Source organism: Halyomorpha halys, unplaced genomic scaffold (assembly GCF_000696795.3).
Source record: "Halyomorpha halys isolate HHAL.00 unplaced genomic scaffold, Hhal_1.1 Scaffold327.1, whole genome shotgun sequence".
Lineage (NCBI taxonomy): Eukaryota > Metazoa > Arthropoda > Insecta > Hemiptera > Pentatomidae > Halyomorpha > Halyomorpha halys.
The window spans coordinates 284,306-303,629 of NW_027105022.1; the positions used below are offsets into that span (position 1 = coordinate 284,306).

The window sequence follows — 19,324 nt, forward strand, 5'->3', positions numbered from 1 at the left end:
AAGGAGTATCCCACTGCGATTCTTTGCAAAAGTTAACTTGGCGAAGAGAGATAAATATTCCACTTACTAGCAGCAAGAGGAAATTACATGTTATTTATTTAGTAGTAAATACAATAACATAATTTAATCAATATATAATGTGATTCTTATATAGTAATCTATAACTCTGGCACTATGTATAGTACTAAACTATAAAAGAAAGAAGGAAAAAAAAAATATCAAATCACATTTGAAATACTTATTGTTACAAAATATGATTTGATGTTTTCACATTTTATTTTATTTTAATCTATCATATACGTGTTTATGAACACTTCATGATATGTTTAACAAGTTTATTTTACTTATATATAAAATTTTTATTTTATTTTTGGACATTTGTTTAAATATGTTTCTCATGTGTACACGTTTTAGTCAATATTTCCCATTTTATTTTGCATATTTCACCGCTTCTACATATTTTGGTCCATATACCCCTTTTTACTTGATATTAAGTTTTTCGTAGGTTATCGGAATAAAAAAAAGTAAACAGTTTCCAGAAAGCCTAAAATAAACATATGAAAGTTTATGAGTTTAGTTCTTGGGATTTTAGTGCCTTCAAATACCAAATGCACTTCTTACGTCTGTGGGGCCTGTAACAATTTTTCCGTCGATACAAATCGAATATGCAAAGGTTTGGTTTAGGAAACTAGAGGATTGCTTAGATGTCTTTTTTTAAAAAAATTGAAATCTCGAGGTAATTTGTTTACTTTCAGGCTTTTTAAGATTAACTTCCACATTTTGAATTTTTTTTTTAATGTCTATGTTTTTATTATATATTTATGTAAAATAACCACATATTTATGTATTATATCACTGTTTATCAAAGGACTGTTGTAAAAATTTACGATCTAAATATACATTTTTTTTCTTTTGTCTGTAACGATTTCACATCCCTATCATCCTAGGAACGACTAAAGCAAACTTTAACATTCAAAAAACAATCACATTCAAATTATAATTTCATCTAGTTCACAAAGGGTCTTTAATTTATTCATGAAGAGGGATGATGGGCAAAGTTTAACCCCTTTCTATGACCGTAACACGGTTCTGAACACACTTACGGCGATAATGTTTAAACTCTTTTTTTTTTAACTTTACCCTTTTTCACAACGTGTAAGTGAATTTTAACGTGGGTAAATTTTTCTCGTTTAATAATAATTTCCAGGGATATAGTCTAGTTCATCGCTTAAAAAAAAATCCTTTATTAGACACATTGTAAAATTTATTGATAATTTTCAAATACTGACATTTAGATTAAATATAGAAAAAAAAGAGCAATAGACCAAAAATAAAATAAATAAAAAACTTAAGCATAATACCGATAAGTACTTTTTCCAGTTAAAATATCAAAATAAAGAATTTTAATTTAGTAAATGATTCAAATTAACACGAGTATTTAATTAAAATACTATTAGAATTAGTATGTAATTAAAATTAACATTCGAGGAGAAACATTCAAATTGTAATACAAAAATATTAAAAAGCAAACGGGTTTCAATCGAACATTTATCTTGGTTACAATACTTCCCTGATTAGTAGGGGTAAGAAAATATTAAAAATGCATACAATATCAATCTAACCGTATAAACTAATGGTTCTCATTTCTTCATATTTTCTCTTCATTTTCTGAAAAGTTAAATATTTCAAAGGAGAAGACTTTCAGCAAACATCATCAGAATCGTTAAAACTATTTCAGCGCTAAAGGAAAAAGAAAAACACCACGTTTTTCATCGAAGATCGAAACCTAACAAAATAAAACAGATATTTGAGATCCGTCTACCAGTGCAAGAAATAATTGTGCCATAAAAACACATAAATCAGAAACGCATAGATCCGTTCGAAACTGCACAACAAACATTTAATTTAAATACAATACTTCCTTTATCTACAGTGGCAGGAAAATAAAAAAAATATGCAATTACATTCGGATAAAACATTAATACGATAATACTAAATAATAATTATATAAATAATCTAGCAAAGTAATTTTTAAAATTATTTGATAACCATACTGACATCCCATTTAAAAGTAATGAAAAAAGACTATAGCTGATAAGAGCAGCTAATATCAACACTTTTTTAAAACCCCTTGAGCAAGTTTTAGTTTATAAAGAATTTTATTAAGTTCTAGTAGAAGGAATAGCAATCAGTATTCCTGCACACAATTTCCATGAAATATAATTAGTGAGCCCTGATAATGGTTTTTACTAGCTTCGGAGGCTTAATAGCCTGGGGAGGATCCGTAACAGAATTAAACTCAAATTACGAAAGTTGAAACGTGGCAAAAATTAAACAAAAAAACAAAAAATTATTATTAAGGACTGTGTGCTTAAGCGTGTAATAGAACTATAGCTGTTTATAACCTAACAGTACAATATACCACATAATTGAAAATTATTGAAATCATGAAATTTGTTCCTATTACTGGTTCCAATAAATTGTCAACTTATTTTTGGCAATAAGATAAAAAGACATAAAAACATTTTATAGATAGGAGTGGATACTTTTAAAATTTCGCTCATCCAAAATAAAATTCGTAATAGTGTGAGGAAAATATTTATTAAGGCATACATACCCTCATTAATATTTTAAAAGTCATTTCTGATCAATTTATGGGTTTGCTCTTCATCAAAAATAAACGGTTTGTGGTGAGCTGCGGTGATCAAGCGGAAAGCAATCATCGTTTCAAAAAATCTTGTAAGCGCATTACACAATTTTCACTCATCACCGTGAATGTTTCCACATGAGTGGAAAGTGTGAAAAAGCCCTCCCAAATGAAATGCTGTCTAATCATGTTGATGAGTGTGGTTTCTTACACTCAAATATCTCTAAATGAATTCACCGTAACTAGTTCTCCCATTCAAACAATATTTGTGAGCTGTAGATAAAATCTCACAGATGTCATTTCGGCATTGGGAAAAATTAAGTTTTTACTGGTTATTGTAATTTTGTTTTAAACAATCTAACAAAAAATATTTCGTCCAAGTTAATTGCAAAGAAAGTTAGTGTACAACCTGTAGCTTTTCAAAAGTAGATCTAAATATTTTTTCTTAATATCTGTGGCCAATTCACTAATTAACAATAAATTTAAATTTAATTGTCAATATTGTTAATGAGGTTAAGAAAAAACAATTTTTTTGGAATTTTTAATGTGTTAAAATGATATAGTTAATATACGAAATGGGCAATCAGCCTGCAAAAGAGACAATATAATGAATTATGACAAGAATGGTTAAGGTTGTCTTCTTGAAAATGGCCTAAGGGCCGAAACATTGGAGGTATTTAAAATAAAAAGTTGATGATATTTTTCATCACCGCAAATAACACATAGGTAAATGAAAGTAAAAATTAGGCGAGATTAAAATCCTCAACTCTATACTAGTGAGTAGTGCCACATAAATAAAATAAAAAACTCAAAATTCCACAAACTATTTCTACTTAAAAAAACTATATCTTCCTAATTCAGAGTATTAAATTGGTTTCATAAATATCAATCTATTTTATAAGCTAAGAAAATATTAAAAACATAGTAAAATTCACTCACTGATTTAAATACCGCACTCCACACAAACATATTGCTAATTTATTATGATGAATATTCGGCTTACCTGAAAAAGAAGAAAATACATGTTAATTTTGATTAATTCGATTTGACACTAATAAGTTCTATTTACATCAATAATAATATTAAATACTTAAAAGGTGATAATATATATTTTTTAATAAATGGTTTAAAAAGACAATATAAATTAATTTTCAAGATTTCAAGAATAAAAAAATCGGGGGAAAAGTCTTCTCTTTGTATCCCGTCATTTATAGATGTAATCAAATAAAATACCATTGTTTAATCATTTGCAGCGGTTTAATATGTTTTATTTAAAATAAACTTTTCATTAGAACATATTATGCTCTGGCATTTGTGGGTAATAAATAACAGTGGAAATAATTAAATAAAATAATTATAAAAAAAAAAGATCTAACATGAAATCTAAAATAAACAGTAAAAATATTTGTGAACAATAAAGATACTCTTGATATTAATTATTCATAAACATTAATTTATATAATTGTCATGGATATAACAACAAATTTCATTGTTGATGACAAAATGTAAAGCCTAGAAAATCCATTAAATATATTTATGATTATTATCCTGTCAACAAAATCTTTTGAACCAACAATCTAAGTATCTTCTTGCAAAGTATTCGTTAAAATAATTTTATTCTTGTAGTGATATAAAAATATTTTGTAAAATTATTAATGAATAAAATTACTAATGAGTAGACTTGTGCAACACATAACCGGTATATTGCATATTGTTGCAATTCCCTGGTTGGGCGAACAAATTAGAGTTTTTTGGGGTTTTTTTTTTTTTTGGAGAGATGTAATTTATTTTAATGTAAGCCATTTTATTTTTATCACTAAAACATTGAAATGCGTATTTTTTTTTTTAAATTATTAGATGTATAATATGCACGTCACATGAGTACACCATACAGTCTAAAATGTACTAATGCGTATATAAAATATGGAAATATATTAATCTAATTACATCAAAACTATTATAGAACATAAATTACAGAATTCATAAATGCATATTCCTGGAATAAATCTGCAAAATTACATCCTAGTTATTAATGAAAAAACAGATAAATCAATCTCGACTAAACATCACAAGTAAAGTAATGTATTTATTATACATGATGAGTTAATAAGCGTCCTAGAAGAAATTATTAATCAATATATTATGTAATTAAGTATTATAAGCAGAAAAAAAGCTATCAACCTGATGAAGGAAAGCCAAAATAAGTATTTATTTATAAAGAAAGCTCTGGAAATCTTTAGAGAAAAAATATAACAGGGGAAAACAGAGCAACCCAGGAAAATATAATAAAACACCACATCGTTATAGTACTCCATAAATAAAAAGCATGTCCCAGAATAATTAAAAAATTCTTTTACATAAAAGGGTTGATGGTTAGAAAAATATTAGAACACGATAAATAAAGAAACTTGTATTAATAAACAGTATGTCTCTCACAAATTCCTTACGTTTTTAGTTTTAATTATAAATAGTTTTCTAAATGAATTCACAATATAGAATTTACCTTAAAATTAGATCGCTATATTGATATTAATTTTAATTTACGTTTTATTAATAAAACATAAAAGTTCATTATTGAGCTAGTTTTGTGGTAAGAAAATTTTGAAAATGTTTGTACTGTCGTTAGTTTAAAAAAATTGATTACATAGTATTTAAAAAATATGTTATTGAAAACAAGGAATATTTCACATACATTATCACAAATTGTATATCCCAATTATAAAACATAACTAGAGTAACAAGTTCTCTATACAGTAAAAAAACAAAACAGTAATGATTAAAAGAATTAACAAATAATAATAAATCATAAGTTAAATTTTGAGAAAAATAAAATGAAATAATGATCACGAAACAATGAATAAATAGATTGGAATGAAAGAATATAAGGAATGTACATTTACTTTGGGACAGTGGTTCATTCGCTAAATACGTTTTAAGGTTTAAAAACAATATTTTGTATTAAAATTATATTTAAAAAAAATTGAAATGAGACTTAATTAGGTTTTTATTTAATTTGTAATTAAATACAATCACAACTGTACTATCTGATAGGTGGAAGAAAGTACATAAATAATGAAAAAATAAATTTTAGTACCAGCACGTACTAGACAAACGGTATAACTTCCAATTCTTTACAAAAGACTGATCTACATGACTGTAATAAAAGCCAATCTGGACAAACGGAGATGAGCTTTGGAGCAACACTCAACCTTCGAAACCTTGCAATCCAATGATCCTTACATTGTTACAAATAAAATCATACGTATATACATATGATCTTAACGTTCCGTATGTAACCGACCTAGCCCGAACCATAAACCAATACTTCCATTCGACTCCCTAACCATCCAAATCCACGAACTTTGCTTCCTCTTCCATTCCTGGCAATCCTCCGAGGCGCCTGAAAAGAAGATGGCCTCGAGACCTCCTAATATAGAAATATTATTAGAATGGGTAGTTTCTCTACAAGCCTGTATCATACCATTATAATCTAACATCAACTTCACTAGATGTATTTTTATGTAAATAAAAACAACAGTTGTAAATGTCAATAAATAAATAATAAATTTTAGTACATTGTGTGAATTCATTAATATGCTTATCAACACAAATTTAGAGGTGTTATTATTGTTATATATTTATATTTATACATGATTTATAAAAATAAATATACTCAGAATGAGAGCTGGGATCTCAGCCAGCAAGAAATCTAGTAATGACCCTTTTAACAACGGCCGTTTCTCTTGTCCTCAATTTATCATGCAGTCGTAAGGCTGATGGATGTTTTATTTCAGGGCATCTGTTTCTACAAAGACTTGCCTTTTTTATTTAATTTTATCTGCATTTTAGACGTGCAGAAGTAGACGATTGTCTATCAAAATAAAATTGAATCATTTAATAATTAAATAATAGAATTTTATGTTCGTATTCTTTCAGAAAACATCATTAATCTCCGGTCACTAAGATAGGTAATGTAAACGGTCACAGTCAACCTTAGCAACCTCAAGTGAGTAACGGTGCCGCACATTGGAGGCATTGTATACAAACAATAATACAACTTATACATAAAAAACAGTGATTTCTTATTATGTTTACAAAATCATCATATATAATGGAGCTTCAAAAATGAAGCAGATGATATATGGGCATAAAGAGGCACGAGGAGACATTTTTCTGAGTTAAAATCATTCATTTCTTTTCATTGAATTCAACCTCATCACGTGTGAGTAGATATGCAAGGATAAGTCCCCAAGCTAGGAAAGGAAGGACAGGAGAAGAGGAGAATGCTAAAAAGACATGATACCTAACCATTTGAATAATTTCACCCCACCTTTTCTTACTTCAACTGGACCTTCACCTCATAATGATATTACCACATCAATTCATCAATAGCTATAATTTTAATAGATCCCGAATCAAAATTTATTAACCTAATCTAATCCAAAAATGACCCGGGTTCGAATCCGGCTGGGCAGAAAATTATTTCTGTTACACTGTAGCCATAAGTCAACCCTGTATGTTCTGAAGCCCTCCCGAGGTCCACCCAGAGTCAAAAATTAGGTAAAAATCTGGCGGTCAAATGTGGTTCTGATCAAATCACCTCCTTGCACAACTGTTGGTCTAGTAACAGTACTTCCTTACAAAGTACTGCACCATTAAACATTCATCGGTCGTAGCGGTACAGATTTTCATTTTTTTTCCTAATCCAAAAATGATTTTTTTCGGCTACAACCTGCAATATAAATTATTCAATAGATTTTTTTCCCAATTAAAGTCGATTTTCTTCCAGTTCATTTTCTTATATGTAGTCCGCTTGACAACCCGACCAGCATATTCTAAATTGAAGTAACACCTGAACTAAAGTGAAGTATACTTATATAAATTTGTTTTCGTACTTTTCTCTTTAATTATATTTTCACAAAAGCTTGGACTATAATTCTTGAATTATAAAACTTTGAAACTGCAGCGGTGCCGGTTTAAATCCGTCCTGGTTGGTCGACTTTTATTTCTGTGGCGGTCCCACGAAATGAAAACTTGACTTCCACCATTAGATAGGTTTACATCAAGAAATAAATAGTTACAGGATTCAGAGAACATCACTTCAGCAAGTACAAGTTTAATCGTAGACAGGAAAACTAACTACACAAAAAAAAAAAAAGGACATTTGTGTTTGTTGCTAAAAGCCACAGAAATAAAACAACTGACCAAATATCAAGTTTTTGAACTACTGATATGCAACATTAACCCACTGCATTCAATATCTCCTCAACTTTAACCGGTATTAATTCACCAACAGTTGATGTAGGAGATGCAAACAAGTTGATCAATATTAATGAAGGTTAATTGTACAACTTCCCGACTAGTATAATGATTATCGGCGGGTACACAATGTACCAGAAATGTGCGAATATGTGTATACAAGATAAATCAGATAGTGATTAATTCCACATAATCAAATTTTTATCGGAGTGATAAAAAGTATTACATATTTTTTCCATAAACATATAAAAACTACAAAAAAAAAACTTAATGTGAACTAAAATAAACTGAGAGTAAATTTTATTAAAGGGGGAAATGTAGTTCAAATTTCCCTCAATTTATCACTTATTTTTATTAAGAATAATAAAAAAACTTGAAAGTGAATATATCTTTTAATGGGAAGCACTGAAACAGAAATTTTAAGGATAAAGGTCTGTTTTAAATAATTAAGGAAGGCTTATAAGTTGAATGCTATCTTCTAGCCATCTCAATTTAAGCTTTCATTTTCAGAATCACAATCTAGCATAGACAATAAAGTAGTTTATATCTCGAAAACTAACGAACATATATAGCTTTTTTAGCATTTAGAAAATTTTATTTACATTAAACGATGCTCTGTTAAGTTTTTTAGTGTTGCAGCTAGTTTTAAAGATATGATGCTCTAAATAATAAATTAATTTTTTTTAAATGTTTTGAAACAGCCAAAATTTTGTGCAGGTAGTATGATCTGACAGAAAGTCTATAAAAATTCAAAAACTCCTATCAAAGTATTTCATCAGATAATGACGATTTTTTTTTGCACAGGCTCCCGGACTAGCTGTGTGGAAGGTTATACCCGACCAAAAATGCCACTTGGCCCTGAACGACCATATACCATAGATCTTGACAGACTCGATTCAAACGAAGCCGGATAGGAATTGGCTTTAATTCTACTAAGTTGTTAAGATCAATTAATTATCATTGATTCTATATTAAATAAAGATTATATAATACCAAACAAATATATATATATTTTTTAATAATTTATTTATTGTTATTTACAACTGTATACACATATATACAAATAAATTTTCTGTAGGTGACATAGTGACATGATACAAACATGTGGAGAATCTACCCACTAATAGAACTCCAATAACATTTCTAGAGGAGATCTCGAGGCCATCTTCTTTCAAATAAATATAAATAAAAATAAACGATCGTTTATCTACTAATATTAGAAAAGTCAAAATTCCAGTTAACAACTAAAGTTGCTTTAGAAAAATAACCCTAAAGTGCCCATGAATAATACTGCGCTAACTTTTCACCGGAGTACTAACAAATTAGACTACAGATGTCACTAGAGGGTAATAAGTCCGACGGAGGCTACAACGGGGTTCATTTAAAGTTCATTAAGGTTGGCACGATGTTCTACACTTTTTATGCTGACTGTCTAATCTCCTACAAACAGCGAACGACTAAAGAAAGGAAGAAAAAAGGGGGTTGAACTTTTTCGATTAGCAGTCACAATGGACGGTTGATATCATCCCTCATCCATCTTAGTGAGATTAGTATAAGCACAAAGTCTTCGCGTCGCCATCGCAACAGACGTCAAAGCTCGGAATGAATTATAAAAATAAAAAAAACCCTAATATGCTGCCACGGTAAAATACGTTTCTTAATACATTTAAACGAGCCGAAAAACAGAATTATAAATAGTATAATATATAAATAAATAAAAACTGATGATCAAATATTGTAACAAATCAATATTAATTTTTTTTTTTTTTTATAACTTTCCAAATGGGTATTTTTTTTTTTACTTTTTATATATTTTTTCTAAAATTATTTCTAGTGAAACCATATGATTGAACTGAATAGTGCACATAGAAGGTATAATGGAAACAGAAATATTTATTTTAAATTCAGTTTCATGTTTTCGATCATTAATCAACGAGTGATACTCGTCAACCATTAGACCTTTTAGCTCCAACCATACATGGTAGGTGAGGTCAGAGTACTTGGGGTCCGTTTTCTTCCAAAACAGTGTTATTGCTCATAATGTCAAGACACTCAGATTATTTTTAAAAAAAATATCTTCATATTATTTTTTTAAGAAGAAATAATTGAAGCAAGATACAATGATATGACATTAAATTTTTTAAAAAAATTTTAAGGTATATTGCTTAAAACTTGCACACATTATAAGCTAAATAGATTACACAATATAAAACAAGCAATCATTATCATTATTAGTGAATATAAATTATTTATTCAACACACACACTGTTCAACGTTGTCACACAACTGAGGGAGTCAGAGCCATTTAAGCCAGGTAATTAGGTAATTACTGGATTTACCCAAAGTAAGATATGTTAATATAAGATAAAAATCCTAATTTTCCCAGGTATACCTTTTCATAAAGTGGTGTAAGATAACAGATTTATACCCTGCATCTATATTATTATTTTTATTTCCTGAAATTATAAAAAAACCTAGGAAAATATTTCTCCTTCAGTTGTAATCCAATACTGTCATAATTTATATCTATCCATTTTTTTAACTGATAACAAAGAGAGATGGAAAATTAGATCAAATAAACAAAATTAAGGGTTCACTAAACGAAGCTAATCTAAAAATCCAGTATTTAAGCACTTCTGACTATTAAGATGACAAGCTTGATAAAAAAAGGATAAACCTTTTTTGAGAAAATGGTAAAAAAACGTTATAAAATCGATGATGTGGTCGATTAGATTGTCGATTTTGTCAATAAAGATGCTCTTACATCCTTAAATATGTAATTTCAGTTTCCTATCACTTTATGGTCGGTTGCAAGAATGTTCACATTCACACATCTTAAAATGTGAATTCCGTTAAAAGTTCCAAATCAAAATTTTTCACGAACGCAATACTTCAATTCAATTATACATATATATATAATTAAAAAAATATAGAAATATTTAACAATTTTATCTCCTGTTAGTAAGATAACCGCATATAACATTTACCTGATATCAAATAGATAGCATATTAACATTTAACTAGTAATGTAATTTTTAATTGGGATAACTATTGAAAAACGTGAAAACACCTCAGTAAAAGCTCCAAGGCAGAATGCTACATTAACAAATTTTCATTAAGGTTATTTCTACTTTAAAGGAAGGGGAAGTAATTTAATTGCTAATTAAAACCATGTCTGTATATCCCTCTTCTTAATACCAACGGATGAGTTTTCAAAAGAAGAAGTATACAAAAAATAATTACGTACTTTAGTTGTATATACATATTTACAAAAGTGGTTCAACAAAATATTAATTACACTTTAATTTCACGATGGTGCTCGGCAAACAAGGCTAGTATCCCAGTAACCCTATACTCCATTCATTAATGCACACCTAACCTAATTTTTTTTTTTTTATATACAAGAAAGACATTGATGTTTTAGAAACCCATTAAAGAAGCCATTATTATATTACCACTATTTACAGGATAAAATTTCATTTTTATAAGGTAATTAAGTTCCTCATTTCATTTTTAAAACATAATTAAATAAATAATAATAATCATTATTATATATATTTTTTTTTTACCTTTATTAATCATTATCTTATTTCCGTCTCATAGTGTGTACAAATTAAGTATTTACTTCTCTTACATCTAATTCTCTATTTTTGCGCCTCATGTCTATTTTAAATCTAAGTAATTTTTTTTTTATATATGCTTAATGTTGTACATCTTATTTATTTATTAGTTTTTTCATTTATATACAATTTTTTTCCTTATATTTACATCATTTTTAACCCCACCTTAGTTTACCTTGTTGTCATCTGATAATCTTACATTTCCAACACACTTTTAGTTTTTTGTATCTTTTTGAGCTCAACGAAGCCAGGCAAAATGGGGCGAAAAGTCAACAAATAAATAGGTGAAAATCATTTTTTGCTCTTTTTTTGCCCACACCCCCGACCATCTTCATTTTCAGCAACGTTCATTAACTTTTATAAATACTAATTAAATTAATTTTTCTCTTTTTGTTTTATATCTGTTAAATATAAAATTTATAATCAGCAGATTGCTTCACTTTTAAATGGAATAAATAAATTGCATGTAAGCCATGAGGAAGCACCCAGCTTTATCTCTTAATTAAATTTCTCCTTTTAGAAGGAGAAATTTAATTCCTCCGTATTAAAATACGTATTAAATTGATGTCAACAAAACAATAAATATGATGACATGTCATTAACTAGTAATATTATTTTTATAATTATTTTAGGCCATTTGGTTTACAATGTACAACTATGTATTATAAATAAATATAACGAATAATGAGTATATGTTAAGCTTTTTTGTAAACATACAAGAATGTCTTCAATTTTTAAATATTAACAAATGTCATAAATCATTTCATTGAGTTGGTTGCTGTCTGTCGATATCATATGAGACGATGGTCGGGAGTGTGGTCAGTGATGAGCAAAAATAAGTAAAACTTATATTATTCCTGCCAACACGCTGGTCATAATTTTAGGTATCCATCAGAGAAAAAAAAAAAATCATAAATCAATCCTTCCATGATAAACCCCCAACCAAAATCCACATGTTTCTAAGCTCACTTTCTATTCAATTTCTGATAATCCTATTCCTTTCAAAATAATATGTCCTCGAGATCTTCTACTCTAAAAACGTAAATAGAGTTCAACTAATGGGTAGAATCTCCACAAGACTGTTTCATGTAATTGAAATATAACACACATCCCATTTACTAGTTATATATTCACTTAGTACAGTTGCAAATTTAAATAAATTATTATAAAAAATTACATGATTGATTGTCGATTGTAGGACTTGTACCAGGGTCGGCGGTGGCAATGATAGGGGCCAACCTCCGCTATGGGAACACCTTCAACTCCTCCAGTAACGGCTCCAGGACCTTCCAGTGCCACCCGGGCGGCGAGACGGAGGCTGCCCTTATCTTCAGCCTCGGGTCTCTTGGGATGGCTGCGAACCTGGTTCTTATGGGACTCATACTTGCGAACAAGCACCTCAGGAGGTAAGCATAACCAAGTAGTCAAAATAATCTGTTATTCCCACAGCTTCGGAATAGAATTTATAGATTAGTTCTTACAGGATGTAGAGAGCAGTTATCAACGGTCAAAATGACCAGTCATCAAAATATCCAGATAAATAACAAGTGGACATAAGAGAATGATTGACTAAAGTCTAATAGTAGATAAGTATGATATACAAAGTATAAATTCCGAAGGTATGACAAAAAACGTTTGCAATTTATGTACTAAATATGGAAAGCAGATTATGTTTCTACTTTAATTCTTAAATTATGGTGAAACGTCAGTTCTGAATTTTTTTTTAATGTAATGAGGACTTCATTCATAATGTCCATATTATTTAAACATAAATAGAGACGTTAAAGTTAAATTTAAAGAATTATGATTTTTTATTTTATCTCGACAGCCAACTAGTTTCGCTACATTTCCAGATTTTACACTTAGATACAAATATATTAGAGAAAACCAAAAAAGATAATAAAATGGGTATGTATATACGATAATATTTTCATGATGCTAGAAGGTAAACAATAAATCTACAATGATCTCTTATATTTTATGTTTTCATATGACGCAACCAATATGAAACCGTAGGTGGGCAACAACGATTTCATGTGTAACCATTTAAATAATATAAAATTATTTTTTCAGTTATTACAATCGTTAGGTCACAATCTCTCTACTAATCACTGTCCGTGAATTTATGATATGAATCGAAAAATAAATGTCCTTTTCTATCGAAAATCAACTCCACAAAACCATCCACAAAACCAACCACAAAACCAACCATTTGTTTTATATAGGTTTACAACATTCAGTTAACAATAAACAAAATTATAATTCAATCAAGGAATATTTACAGTAACCTCAGAAATATAAACATTTAAAAAACAACAACAAATACATGAGCGGTATAATCCTAAGTAATATTCTTATTAAATACCTTAATTTTTTATTCACAAAAAAAAATACTTGTACCACCCCACAACCCATAAATGTCTGGCCCAGACATAGTGTTTGCAGAACAGCGGTTGTGGAAGGAGGTGATTTGTACAAGACCACGCTCAAACACCAGGTTTTGCCCTCATTAAGGTACCCACTTTATAGAGAATAGGTGTACCCCAGGAGGGCTCAAAGGGCCGTTTGGGTTCTCTTGGTATTTTGAAGCCAGAGAGCTGATTTACAAGAATAATTCTCCAAAAGAAACTATCACTTCTTCTTCGTGCTTAGATACTTTATACCGAAAATTATAATTTTAATTGCTAAATTTATAATTAAAAATTAAAGGAAAAATAATGAAAAAAATAAGCTTTTTCATCCCGTAAAAATGAAAAAAAAAAAGGAAAAAATATCTCTGAAGATAAAATTACCTCTTTCCTCTATAACATAATTGCTAAGCAAAGAAATTCATTAATAGCAGGAAAATGGGGTAGGAAAACAGGTAGCAGCAGGAAAGCAAGCAAACTGTTGAAAGTAAGTTGTTTCCCTAATGCAAATTTATCGGAAAAAGTCAAGCTGATGAAGCAGTAAGTCCCAGGCGATTGATAAGCGTTGACTATCACAGAATTAATGATAGCCTTAAGTGACTGTGTCCTGGCAGAATGGGGTCGCCCCGGGCTATCTATCTTAGTCTAGTCCCCTGTAGTCTTATTTATTATGTCCCCATCTTCGGTTAGTTAAAATACAAATAATTTGTGATTAAGAAAATAGAATAAATATATTAAAAAAATTACATCAACACCTTAATCTAAATATTGTGTGTGTCCAATCACCCAACCAATCATTAAATCATGAACGCCCGCCTGACAACAGAGTATTATCTTTTCAATACCTTTTTGAAAAAGCAGCTACCAAAAAAATTATTATTATTATATTAAATTATTCTTTATATACAAAGTGCACAATCTAAATTCATCCACTACCAAACCGTTAAAAATGTAAAAAAAAAAAAAAAAATGCATAAGGAAAAAGTTATAGGTCTATTTCAATAGTTTCAGAAAAAAAATACTTGTGAAAAGTAAAAACAATAAATTATTTTGAGCAGAAACGTTTATTTTTTTTTTGCTTAATATCGTACAAATATTATTTCATAAACTGGTACCTTAGAGACAATTTCACATCACTTTTATATATTTTTTTTTCATGGCCTTTCAAATAAAAACACTTTTAAACTTGTTAGTGTAATATTTCTAATGAGAAATGTAAGAAAATAAAATCTGAGAAAGAGATATTTATTAATTTTTTTTTAATAATCTAATAATACCTATTAAGAATGGCTTCAATAACATTAATAAAAAAAATTGAGTAAATATAATAACCTCTTTAAATTATGTTTTACCACAATCTAAAGAGGATTAATTGGTCACAGTAGGATTATTGATGGCGCAGTTTGAAGAAAGTAAATTTCGATTTTCTCAGCTTTCTGGATTTTCAAATTACTGAGAGCAGTGGAGGGGAGAGGAATACACAATTTTACTAGTTAATGTTGCACGTAAAAGCAACTGTAAATCAATGTCCACATAAATATCATTTGAAGGATTAATTAATAGCATCCCTCTGAAAGAAAGAAACCACTGGCTGGTGTAACAGGTCAACATAATTGTAAAAGTAAAAACCTCACAAATCAGTGCCCAAGAAAGCTACAAAAAAAAAAAAAAAAAAATTGAAAGTCAAATCTGAAAAATGTAATCCTGTTATTGTAAACTTAATAGACATTATGAAACTAAAAGACAATTCATCCTTCGAAAGTGTGAAATATAACTTCCTTAACTACGTTTTGGATAAGATATTTGTTTAAAGCGAAGGTAAATTTGTTAAATTTTAAAGACAAAGTTATTTTCGAAATATTAATTAACAAACAAAATGTAGAAAAGAAAACTTTACTAATAAAAATTGATGATATAGGAAAAATCCTAAACCTACAGACTAAAATATATTCTAAATAAAAAGACGAGAAAAAAATAATGAAATAAATTTTCCAGATACTAGGTTTACGAAGTTGCTTTAAAATATTAATTTGGCTAAGAATACAAGTTTCAAAATAATATAAATACTAAAATTTTGAATATAGTGCAATAAGTCTTGTTGAATTTTTCAGAACATTCAATGACACTATAGAAAATTAGGTGTAAACAACAAACTTTCGCAGCGCATCTGTGACACTTGTTATCTCAACTAACCACTCTATTGTAAATCAATAGCGTTGGTGAAACTGGTAGACCTACAACTTTTTTTCCGGCATTTTTTTTTTATCAAAAAGATCATACATTTGACTTTGAGAATTTTTGTATCGATTCACATTGGACACCATGTACAAGTGTATGGAATGAAAACAGACTTTGAGTACAATAACAACAATATTTATCAATTCCTTTAAATATTGCTTTTTGCAAAATTTACATAAACGATAATGATAAAACCAAGCTCATAACTAAAAAAAGCGACGCCTATATTGACTATGCATTGTATACATTGAATATTTTATGTAACTTTCATAACCCACAGCATAAACACAATATCCAGGAGCACTCCCACTAATGAAAAAATCAGGCACCCGTAAACGAATTGATAACGACGAATAGGATTATGGTGCAATCACGGCAGATACGATTACTAAATTATACAGCCACTGTCTGCGTAATCTGTTTTAATTTTATTAAACAGTAGATCCGTTACAAATTGATATATGAAAGGATACATCACATAATCGATAAGTGGTATTAGTGAATTGAAATATTTTAAAATAAAAATATTATGTAAAAGATTTATATATATTTTTTTTAAATTATTTATTTAATGTAATTTACAACTGTACAAAATAATACAATATGTAAATATGTAGTATGTTTCATATACACTTGAAAATCTTGGGAAGGAACAACCCATTGGTGGTTCTTCAAACATTAATTTAAATTAGAAGGTCCCGTGGCCATCTTCTTTTCAGACGCCTCGGGGGATTATCAGGGATTGTTAAGGATGAAAGATTAAGAATTAATGGGTTAGGGTGGTTAAGGAGTTAGGAATTAAAAGACGCATATCTGTTTTGGGTCAAATCTGCAACGAATGGAATGTTAAGGTCTTTGTGAATGAGTTTATTTGTGACGTAATAAGGAGCATCAAGGATTTTGGATTGTAACGATTGGATGCGGGAAGAATTTGATGGTTTGGTGGAGCCCCAGAGCTCAATTCCATATGTCCAAATTGGTCTGATTATTGTAGTATAAACGAATTTTTTGTAGTGAATGGGAAGTTTAGAGCGTTTGTCAAGTAAGTGTTGTAGCAATCGGAATCTACGAACAGTTTCTTGTCGTTTCAGTCTTGTGTGTGGATTCCAAGTAAGTCTCTTGTCAAGATGGAGTCCTAAGTATCGAATCTGTTCAACAGGCATTAAGATTTATATTTAAATCGATTTAATGTAAATTTAGAACATTTTTGATCGTAAAACATGGTTTCTAACAATTACTTGTCTTGACTGATATCATATATCTTTGAATGAATTTTTAAGAAATTTGTATTTTTAATAAATAATAAATAAAAATAGACTCTTGAGGTAAGGTAAACTATTCTAAATAACAAACATCTTAAAAGTTTTTTTTTACCTTAATTCTCGAAATAATTAATAAAAAATATCACAAACATGGCAAAAAACATCCATCCGGAGTGTTACTAAAGTCATGGCTGTAATTTTTTCCAGCCCTAATAGATAAAACTTTAAAATTAATATATTTAGTGAATCAGAACTCAATTTTCAATTCGATATTTTTTTAACCCCCTTTCTGGTCATTTCTGAGACACGGAGTGGAGGGAGAGGGGGTTATCTAGAAGTAACCAACCTATTCTAACTATGGTGGGGAGTCAAGTTTTCATCTTGTGGAACTACTACAAAAATAAAAGTCGTCCCCCATGATTAGTCAATATGTTTGGTTGTTTCTCCTAGGAATATTAATATTAAATTATAAGAGATTCATCATGACCGTCCCACCTAGTCTGTTCTATGATGGCTGAGAATGTTGAACTTAGTTTATCCACCAACATTTTTGTTCGTTATTTTTTATTTAGTTGTATATTTTCAATCGACTTCTATATCTCAGGTGCCTAATTATTTTTATTCACCTTCAATACCGATGGCGAAAATATTTCATTGCTTCATCAAGGAACAAATTTGGTTCCATGTCTGTTTGTCTGCAGTCAATTTCGTGTTCGGGTAATATACCTACTACTGTTAGTCTGCTAGAAATCAGAAACTTATGTCATGTGCGGATCAGTACCTATAGTACAAGAACTCGATTAATAAAAGTCAGTTAATAATCTCAATTTTTAATTAGTTAAATAAAAACTATATATAATTGCTGATTAAAATTCTGCCAAGTATAGTTACGGGAAATACAAAATGGCTACTGTTTCAAAATGTTAACAAAAATTAATTTTTCATTTTAAAGTAGAGTAAATTCGTTAAAATATGAGCCCTAATAGAAATGTTTAGGTGCAATAGTTTCCTAGATACAATTTTTTAAAAAGCAACATTTCATAAAATATATACTGACTGAAAAATTAGTTAGTGAATTTATTGTGGAAAATCTTTATGTTAGGAACCATCAGAAGTACAGATGTCTATTAGCACTTAAATTATAGCTAGTTTAATGGACTATAAAGGAGTTTACGATGTTTATCTTCGTAGGAGCAGTAATTTTCATGTTGTTTGCCAAAATAAATTAACAAAATGGTGATTTCTAGATGTTTAGACAAAACCTATGGTTTACAATATTCACATTCACAACCTTCGGCTTGAGCATGCGTAAACGTATTTTCCATAGCACAACTATATTTTTAAAAGGCTCGTTCAATTAGGCCCAACTAGTATACTTTGTAATACTAAAAAATAAAAAAATAATATAGATCATTTCGACTTGTTGAGAAGTTCACAAGAAATGTTCAAATTATATAATGTCTTGAACGAAAAAATTAAGTAGAAAGAAGTTGATTAACGTATAAACTAAACTAAACAACAAGGACTTATAACTTACAAGACAGCTTAAACTGAGTAAGTCAGGCAGTTAGTCTAGACAAGTAATAGAGTAGGGGTACTTTAAGGATTGGCTGGACCGCAATCACAGCTTTCAGTTCTATTCCGCTCTACTAGAGTTTATTCGATTCAGTCCGAAGTAGGCTAAGACGTTAAGTTTTTAACAATTGGACCGAACCAAGAATAGGTTGGTTCGAATTCAATCAAGGACTAGAAAGTGGAATTGACTGAATCAATATCCAGCAAGAGGAGATAATGGAGTAAGCATCCAACTCGAATTAGTAATTGAAATACAAAACATAAAACGAAACACACACACACACACACAGATATATATATATATATATATATATA

General features: G+C 29.2%; 2 protein-coding genes across 2 annotated transcripts in view; one reads left to right on the forward strand and one right to left on the reverse strand.

Moving 5' to 3' along the window:
- The window catches only part of LOC106681324 (midasin), a 416,397-nt gene that overhangs the window by 255,143 nt on the left and 141,930 nt on the right, over nucleotides 1-19,324 (reverse strand). The window lies entirely within an intron of this gene.
- The window catches only part of LOC106681326 (uncharacterized), a 152,185-nt gene that overhangs the window by 33,470 nt on the left and 99,391 nt on the right, over nucleotides 1-19,324 (forward strand). Inside the window, exon 2 of the mRNA XM_014421579.2 lies at nucleotides 12,725-12,932. Coding sequence (XP_014277065.1) covers nucleotides 12,725-12,932 — 208 coding nt within the window. The remainder of the gene's footprint in view (nucleotides 1-12,724; nucleotides 12,933-19,324) is intronic.